We start from the raw sequence: 10,000 nt of genomic DNA on the forward strand, positions 1-10,000 counted from the left end.
GAACTCAACATGATGAATATATATAATAAAAACTAATATAATACTATCATGAAACAAAATATTAACATGGAACTCAACATGATGAATATATATAATAAAAACTAATATAATACTATCATGAAACAAAATATTAACATGGAACTCAACATGATGAATATATATTAAAAAAACTAATATAAAAAAAAAAAAACTTCATAAAACCTTTTTCATTTAAATCAACTTCAAAAAAATGTATTGATTCACTTGAGAAAACTTTTTTTTTTTCACTTTTTCATGTCATTTGAAGCAACTTATTTTTTTTATTTTAAAATGTATCTTTTGTTTGAAATATTTTATTTATTTTTAAATGAAAATACTTTTTATTTTTTAACCAAGCAACTAAATTAGTAATTTATTTTAAATGAAGCATTTATTTTATTTTAAATGGGCTTACATTTTTTAAGAATTAAAGCAAATTTTTATTTGATTTAAAAATCTATTTTTGATTGAAATTTTTAATATTTTAATCTTTGAATAAAATCGAATTTCTTTTTAAATAAAGCAACTTTATTTTCTTTTTTAATTGAAGAAATTTTGGTTGAAGCAACTTTTAATTTTAACTTTAAATGTTTTTTATAGAGTTGAAAATCTATATTTTATCGAAGCAACTTTCTCTTTGATTGAATAAGGAAACCAAACGACCTTCCTTCTGCGGAGGTCAAAGGTCAAGACTGTGACTCTTGTGTCCTCAGGACGAGTGTCGGGTGAAGGTCACGGTCCTGGAGGTTCAACCCGTCGACCATCGCGACTACAGCCGGCGACTCCTCAGGAACATCCAACACTCGTCCGTCTGAAACCCTGAGGTCAGATCCGTCCGTCGACCTGTCGCCGACTCGTCACTTCCTGCCGAGTTCTGACTTCCTGTCCCGCGGCTCGGGATCGTCTCGCAAATCGTCTTCTGGGTTTGAACCCGAGGTCGTGGAGTCGCTTTTACGTGTTTTTAAGAGACGCTTGTGTGGGATTTGAACCTTTTAACCACTGTTTGTGTTTGATTTTATTGTGTGTGATTCAGTGTGTTGTCGTCGTTGTGTTTGGATTCTGCTCTCTCTCTCTCTCTCTCTCTCTGTCTCTCTGTCTCTCTGTCTCTCTCTCTGTCTCTCTCTCTGTCTCTCTCTCTCTCACTCTCTCTCTCTCACTCTCTCTCTCTCTCTGTCTCTCTCTCTCTCTCTCTCTCTCTCTCTCTCTGTCTCTCTGTCTCTCTGTCTCTCTCTCTGTCTCTCTCTCTGTCTCTCTCTCTCTCACTCTCTCTCTCTCTCTCTGTCTCTCTGGCTCTCTCTCTGTCTCTCTCTCTGTCTCTCTCTCTCTCTCTCTCTCTCTCTCTCTCTCTCTCTGTCTCTCTCTCTCTCTCTCTCTCTCTCTCTCTCTCTCTCTCTCTCTCTCTCTCTCTCTCTCTCTCTCTCTCTCATTTTTGCAAATGTCCAAGAAATGCTTTAAGGAGTCAAGGTCAAGATTTTTGGGGAACATTTTGAAAAAAAAATCAGAACAAATGCAACAAATGATAACATGTGTTTGAATTGAGTTGAATTTAAAAATAATAATAATGTTTTTAATATTTTGCTTTTAATATAGATTTTACAAAAACTTGCCCCAATAAAAAACAAAGGCAAAAAAAAAAGATTTTTAGAAGTTAAAAAAAATTGTAATAAAGGAGTAACTTTACACAAAATGTAAATGTGTTTAAAGTCGAGGCATGTTGAAATGTTTTTAAAAATTATCAAAAATATTTAAAAAAAATCAATGGTCCATGAAGAAAAGTCATAAACACGACTGCAAAAGAAATACTCAAATAAATGGCTACGAAATCAAACGTCTGTGATTCTTTTGTTTGTTTTGTTTGTTTAAAATATTTATTCTTAGATTGAAAACATTTTTTTAAATGAACTTTAGGAATTTGTTTTGGTTGAAGCAACATATGAAGTAAAACATGTTTTTATTTGTAATGTTTTTTGGGGATTGAAGCCATTTTCAGTTTAAAAAAAAAAGTTTTTTTAAGTTAAGTTTAAGTTTAAAAAACTGTATTTAAGTCTTCAAAAGAAATTCAGGAAAAATATTTTTTTAGTTTCTATGTTTTGTTTTTTGCTTGTTTTTTTCCCAATTAAATCAAAAAACATTGAGTAAAAAATACATTTCTTGATGGTGAAACGTGAAAAAAGTTTTTGGATGGTTACAAAAAACTGCGTTAAAATGTAAAGTATGAAGATAATTTTTGTTAAAAAAAAGGGGCATAAAATGTTGGAAAAGTTTTGAAAATTTGCTCAAAAATGTTTGTATTTCTTCCATCTCTCCTTTTATTCTGTTCTTTCCTCTCCTCGGATCCTTCTTTCTCTCTGAACGTTTGTTAAAACATGTCTCAGACGATCTCAAAGTTCAAATGAACCTGAAAGTCGTTGTCAAGTTCAAGTCATTCCCAGCGACGAGAGAGACTTGAAGACGAGGTCGTGTCAATCAGCAGTTCCTCGGCCGCCCCGGGGCATGATGGGAAAACGCGGCGCAGATTAGGAAACCCGTCTCCGCTCGACCCTCGGAGAACTTTATCTGAGATGTTGGAGGCGGCGGCGACTGAAGCACGTTAGCTCGTCGTATCTTCTCCGCGGGAACGTTTGGGAATTTCATCTCCGGCGAGCAGCGGCCGCGGGAAATGGAAATGAGTTGCGAGTTCGATCGCTGCGTTATCTCGACCTGCGTCTCTCCGTCGTCTCACAACTTTTATGTCGTAATGACTGAACCACAAATACTTGTCAAGTGTTTTTGCCATTTTTTTTCTGCAGAACCAACATTATTTTTCTTTCAACATTTTTCTAAAAATGTCAACAGATCTGGAATCTTTTTAATAACAGACTTTTGGATTTTTATTTTTTTCCTCATAATTTAGTGTTAATATTTTCCGACATAGATTTTATTTATTACAGTTTACCTGTATTTTAGTTGTTTTATTATTTTTAAAAAATGACCTTCAGTAACTAATTAGACCAGATAATATTCATTAAACAGATTTAAAAAAGGATATTTACTACATTTGCATAATTCCATTATTGCTGGAAACATGTTTTTAAGACATTCCTGTAACAACGTGAGTATAAAAAAATTATTAGTTTTATTTAGACGTTTTATTTTATGCATTTTTTCCTACATATCCAAGTATTTTGGCTTGTCTTGGCTCATCATTTTTTCTTATACTTATATATTTTTATATATTTTATTTTATATTATTATATTTATATTTTATATATATTTTTATATACTTATATTTGGAACGATCTTCTCTCTCTTTGCGCTTGATGATCTACTGACTCCTTTAAGAAACACCTTAAGACGTTTCTATTTGTTCAGGCTTTTCCTTGATTTTCTGGAACTCCTGTGTTGTTCTCAGTATTATCTTGATCTTTAAAGTATGTACTTTTTTGAGTATTGTTTTGATTGTTTAAGCGCTTTGTGACCCTGGTCTGGAAAAGCGCTATATAAATAAATATTACTTACTTACTTTCTATTACTTACTTATACAATTCTTCATCTGGACTCTTTCTTTTTGACTGATTTTGAAATGAACAGAAAATTATTTTTGTTGGTGAATTTTACCTTTTTTCTTAACTCATAAAAAAACAATTTCCAATCATTCCAAACGTTTGATTTTGTTCAAATTGTCCATTTTTTTTCTGCAGATCCAACATTATTCTCCACTCGTCTCAGTCGATACTTTCATCTTTTTTCTCACATCTACACTTTTTATTGAACACATTTTGACAGAAATACTTTATTTTTGTCAAATTGTTTTTTTCTTTTCTTCTCACTATAACGTTTCATTTCAGCCGATGAAAGTCCTGCTAAATATTATTAATAATAGTTACTAGATTTGATTCAAATAATGACGTTATGTATAAAAATGTGAAAATATATTCAATTACGATTCCTGAGGAAGCTCAAGCCGACGAATGAATGACTCCAGTGACTCGTCTCCAGTGACTCGTCTCCAGTGACTCGTCTCCAGCGACTCGTCTCCAGTGACTCGTCTCCAGCGACTCGTCTCCAGCGACTCGTCTCCAGTGACTCGTCTCCAGGGACTCGTCTCCAGTGACTCGTCTCCAGTGACTCGTCTCCAGTGACTCGTCTCCAGTGACTCGTCTCCAGTGACTCGTCTCCAGCGACTCGTCTCCAGCGACTCGTCTCCAGTGACTCGTCTCCAGCGACTCGTCTCCAGTGACTCGTCTCCAGGGACTCGTCTCCAGTGACTCGTCTCCAGTGACTCGTCTCCAGCGACTCGTCTCCAGCGACTCGTCTCCAGTGACTCGTCTCCAGTGACTCGTCTCCAGTGACTCGTCTCCAGCGACTCGTCTCCAGTGACTCGTCTCCAGCGACTCGTCTCCAGTGACTCGTCTCCAGCGACTCGTCTCCAGCGACTCGTCTCCAGTGACTCGTCTCCAGTGACTCGTCTCCAGCGACTCGTCTCCAGCGACTCGTCTCCAGTGACTCGTCTCCAGCGACTCGTCTCCAGCGACTCGTCTCCAGCGACTCGTCTCCAGCGACTCGTCTCCAGCGACTCGTCTCCAGCGACTCGTCTCCAATGACTCGTCTCCAGTGACTCGTCTCCAGTGACTCGTCTCCAGCGACTCGTGTCCAGTGACTCGTCTCGAGTGACTCGTCTCCAGCGACTCGTCTCCAGCGACTCGTCTCCAATGACTCGTCTCCAGCGACTCGTCTCCAGCGACTCGTCTCCAGCGACTCGTCTCCAGCGACTCGTCTCCAGCGACTCGTCTCCAGCGACTCGTCTCCAGCGACTCGTCTCCAGCGACTCGTCTCCAGCGACTCGTCTCCAGCGACTCGTCTCCAGTGACTCGTCTCCAGCGACTCGTCTCCAGCGACTCGTCTCCAGCGACTCGTCTCCAGTGACTCGTCTCCAGTGACTCGTCTCATGAATATTTGTGTTTGTTACGTCGACTTTCTCCATAAGAAGAAACAAATCCTGCGAAATAATTATTTGTGTTTTTGAATCATTTGGGGATTTAATTAATTTTCTAGTTACAATGTTTGTGTTGTAATTAAACTTCCGGCCACTAGATGGCAGCAGTCATAACGTCCTCCACAGCCAAAGGAACAATGAAACCATGGCGATGACTGAGGACGAGAGGATACAGTGAGTCTGGCAGCTTTTAAAGTTTTGGACATACAGTATTTTGATTAGTTGGATGTTTTTCTAAGAACGCGTAGCTCCGCCTACTTTAGCCTCAGCAAAGTTTATATTCAACATTTTACTTTAAAAGTTTGTGTAAAACATCATTTGTACGACTTGACTCAAGGAATACAAATCATTTATGAGGGTTTTTATGTTTATAATGTTTTTTCATAAACATTTTTATATAAATGAGACATTTATATATTTATAAATGAGACAATTGTTTGCTAGAAATCAAACAATGAGTGAAAACACTTTGCAGCTAAATGTGGACAAAACTGAAACTCTGGTGATTGCTCCTGATGATAAGATTCCAGGGTTGAGTCAGTACTTGGGTGACTTAGGTCAGTCTGTCAAACTGAGCCTGAGAAACCTGGGTGTTGTATTTGATAAAGACATGTCTCTTGTTCAACACTGAAGAAAACTGACCAGAAACTGTTTCCTTCAACTGAGAAAAATCTCTAAACTTAGGAAAATGTTGTCGGAACATGATCTGGATCTTATAATCCATGCGTTTGTTTCTTCTCGTCTGGACTATTGTAACAGTTTGTTTTCATGTCTTAACAAGAAGGATCGTCTCGTCTGCAGTTGATACTAAACTCTGCAGCGAGAATTCTAACCCGCTCAAGTAGAAGAACTCACATTTCTCCGATCCTTAAAACTCTTCACTGGCTTCCAGTTTCTTTCAGGATCAACTTTAAAATTCTGGTTCTTACTTTCAGATCTATTCATGGTCAGACCTTCCATTAGTGATCTGATCCAGACTTACACCCCAGCTCGGGCTCTGAGGTCTGTGGATCAGAATCTACTGATGGTTCCACGCACACGGCTCAGGACCAGAGGAGAGAAATCTTTTCAGACTGTTGCTCCTAAGCTTTGAAACGATCTTCTCTCTCTTTGCGCTTGATGGAGTCTACTGACTCCTTTAAGAAACATCTGTGTTTGATGATCTACTGACTCCTTTAAGAAACATCTGTGTTTGATGATCTACTGACTCCTTTAAGAAACATCTGTGTTTGATGGATCTACTGACTCCTTTAAGAAACATCTGTGTTTGATGATCTACTGACTCCTTCAAGAAACATCTGTGTTTGATGATCTACTGACTCCTTTAAGAAACATCTGTGTTTGATGATCTACTGACTCCTTCAAGAAACATCTGTGTTTGATGATCTACTGACTCCTTTAAGAAACATCTGTGTTTGATGATCTACTGACTCCTTCAAGAAACATCTGTGTTTGATGATCTACTGACTCCTTCAAGAAACATCTGTGTTTGATGATCTACTGACTCCTTTAAGAAACATCTGTGTTTGATGATCTACTGACTCCTTCAAGAAACATCTGTGTTTGATGATCTACTGACTCCTTTAAGAAACATCTGTGTTTGATGATCTACTGACTCCTTCAAGAAACATCTGTGTTTGATGATCTACTGACTCCTTTAAGAAACATCTGTGTTTGATGATCTACTGACTCCTTCAAGAAACATCTGTGTTTGATGATCTACTGACTCCTTTAAGAAACATCTGTGTTTGATGATCTACTGACTCCTTCAAGAAACATCTGTGTTTGATGATCTACTGACTCCTTTAAGAAACATCTGTGTTTGATGATCTACTGACTCCTTTAAGAAACATCTGTGTTTGATGATCTACTGACTCCTTTAAGAAACATCTGTGTTTGATGGATCTACTGACTCCTTTAAGAAACATCTGTGTTTGATGATCTACTGACTCCTTCAAGAAACATCTGTGTTTGATGATCTACTGACTCCTTTAAGAAACATCTGTGTTTGATGATCTACTGACTCCTTCAAGAAACATCTGTGTTTGATGATCTACTGACTCCTTTAAGAAACATCTGTGTTTGATGATCTACTGACTCCTTCAAGAAACATCTGTGTTTGATGATCTACTGACTCCTTCAAGAAACATCTGTGTTTGATGATCTACTGACTCCTTTAAGAAACATCTGTGTTTGATGATCTACTGACTCCTTCAAGAAACATCTGTGTTTGATGATCTACTGACTCCTTTAAGAAACATCTGTGTTTGATGATCTACTGACTCCTTTAAGAAACATCTGTGTTTGATGATCTACTGACTCCTTTAAGAAACATCTGTGTTTGATGATCTACTGACTCCTTTAAGAAACATCTGTGTTTGATGGATCTACTGACTCCTTTAAGAAACATCTGTGTTTGATGATCTACTGACTCCTTCAAGAAACATCTGTGTTTGATGATCTACTGACTCCTTTAAGAAACATCTGTGTTTGATGATCTACTGACTCCTTCAAGAAACATCTGTGTTTGATGATCTACTGACTCCTTTAAGAAACATCTGTGTTTGATGATCTACTGACTCCTTCAAGAAACATCTGTGTTTGATGATCTACTGACTCCTTCAAGAAACATCTGTGTTTGATGATCTACTGACTCCTTTAAGAAACATCTGTGTTTGATGATCTACTGACTCCTTCAAGAAACATCTGTGTTTGATGATCTACTGACTCCTTTAAGAAACATCTGTGTTTGATGATCTACTGACTCCTTCAAGAAACATCTGTGTTTGATGATCTACTGACTCCTTTAAGAAACATCTGTGTTTGATGATCTACTGACTCCTTTAAGAAACATCTGTGTTTGATGATCTACTGACTCCTTTAAGAAACATCTGTGTTTGATGATCTACTGACTCCTTCAAGAAACATCTGTGTTTGATGATCTACTGACTCCTTTAAGAAACATCTGTGTTTGATGATCTACTGACTCCTTTAAGAAACATCTGTGTTTGATGATCTACTGACTCCTTTAAGAAACATCTGTGTTTGATGGATCTACTGACTCCTTTAAGAAACATCTGTGTTTGATGATCTACTGACTCCTTCAAGAAACATCTGTGTTTGATGATCTACTGACTCCTTTAAGAAACATCTGTGTTTGATGATCTACTGACTCCTTCAAGAAACATCTGTGTTTGATGATCTACTGACTCCTTTAAGAAACATCTGTGTTTGATGATCTACTGACTCCTTCAAGAAACATCTGTGTTTGATGATCTACTGACTCCTTCAAGAAACATCTGTGTTTGATGATCTACTGACTCCTTTAAGAAACATCTGTGTTTGATGATCTACTGACTCCTTCAAGAAACATCTGTGTTTGATGATCTACTGACTCCTTTAAGAAACATCTGTGTTTGATGATCTACTGACTCCTTCAAGAAACATCTGTGTTTGATGATCTACTGACTCCTTTAAGAAACATCTGTGTTTGATGATCTACTGACTCCTTCAAGAAACATCTGTGTTTGATGATCTACTGACTCCTTTAAGAAACATCTGTGTTTGATGATCTACTGACTCCTTCAAGAAACATCTGTGTTTGATGATCTACTGACTCCTTCAAGAAACATCTGTGTTTGATGATCTACTGACTCCTTCAAGAAACATCTGTGTTTGATGATCTACTGACTCCTTTAAGAAACATCTGTGTTTGATGATCTACTGACTCCTTTAAGAAACATCTGTGTTTGATGATCTACTGACTCCTTCAAGAAACATCTGTGTTTGATGATCTACTGACTCCTTTAAGAAACATCTGTGTTTGATGATCTACTGACTCCTTTAAGAAACATCTGTGTTTGATGATCTACTGACTCCTTCAAGAAACATCTGTGTTTGATGATCTACTGACTCCTTCAAGAAACATCTGAAGACGTTTCTATTTGTTCAGGCTTTTCCTTGATTTTCTGGAACTCCTGTGTTGTTCTCAGTATTATCTTGATCTTTAAAGTATATACTTTTTTGAGTATTGTTTTGATTGTTAAAGCGCTTTGTGACCCTGGTCTGGAAAAGCGCTCTATAAATAAATAATACTTACTTACTTACTTACTTACTTACTTACATTTACAGTGTTTTCCCTCGACTGAATATTTGACTATATTTTGTTGAATAAGCGACGATGGCTCAACAGTGTCTCTGAAAGTAAACATTTGCATAATGACATTTTGTTTCTCACAGACATGTTTCTGCACGAGTGGGCGACTGATCAACAGACGCTCAAATGTCAGTCGTTGGCAGGAAGAAGGAAGTGAAGCTGGAACCAGCGACGCGTCACGATCTGAAGGTTTTTACTCAAAAATTACTTTTTATCGGATCATCTGTTAGTATTACTTACTTACCTACCTACTTATTACTTACTTACTTACTTAATTACTTACTTACCTACTTATTACTTACTTAGTTACCTACTTATTACTTACTTAGTTACCTACTTATTACTTACTTACTTACCTACTTATTACTTACTCACTCACTTACTTACCTACTTATTACCTACTTATTACTTACTTACTTACCTACTTATTACTTACTCACTCACTCACTTACTTACCTACTTATTACTTACTTAGTTACCTACTTATTACTTACTCACTCACTCACTTACTTACTTACTTATTACTTACTTAGTTACCTACTTATTACTTACTCACTCACTCACTCACTTACCTACTTATTACTTACTTACTTACCTACTTATTTACTCAGTTACTTAGTTTCTTACTTACTTACCTACTTATTACTTACATACCTACTTATTACTTATTTACTCACTTACTTAGTTTCTTACTCACTTACCTACTTATTACTTACTTAATTACCTACTTATTACTTACTTACTTACTTACCTATTTATTACTTACTTACTCACTTACTTACCTACTTATTACTTACTTACTTTTTTTTTTTTAGAATCCCTTATTAGTGGTGCTTTTTATCAGAGAGAAT

At 36.8% G+C, this 10,000-nt stretch overlaps 1 protein-coding gene across 5 annotated transcripts in view; it reads left to right on the forward strand.

The window, feature by feature from the left end:
* LOC148065867 (replication protein A 70 kDa DNA-binding subunit-like) overlaps positions 1–1,434 on the forward strand; it is a 36,010-nt gene extending 34,576 nt beyond the window's left edge. For all 5 annotated transcript variants that reach the window (XM_087807243.1, XM_087807245.1, XM_087807244.1 and 2 more), the window contains exon 17: positions 732–1,434. In XM_087807243.1, coding sequence (XP_087663369.1) covers positions 732–833 — 102 coding nt within the window. In that variant the 3' untranslated portion in view covers positions 834–1,434. The remainder of the gene's footprint in view (positions 1–731) is intronic.
* Positions 1,435–10,000: the final 8,566 nt, after the last annotated feature.

Source organism: Callionymus lyra, chromosome 14, assembly GCF_982586985.1.
Source record: "Callionymus lyra chromosome 14, fCalLyr1.hap1.1, whole genome shotgun sequence".
Lineage (NCBI taxonomy): Eukaryota > Metazoa > Chordata > Actinopteri > Syngnathiformes > Callionymidae > Callionymus > Callionymus lyra.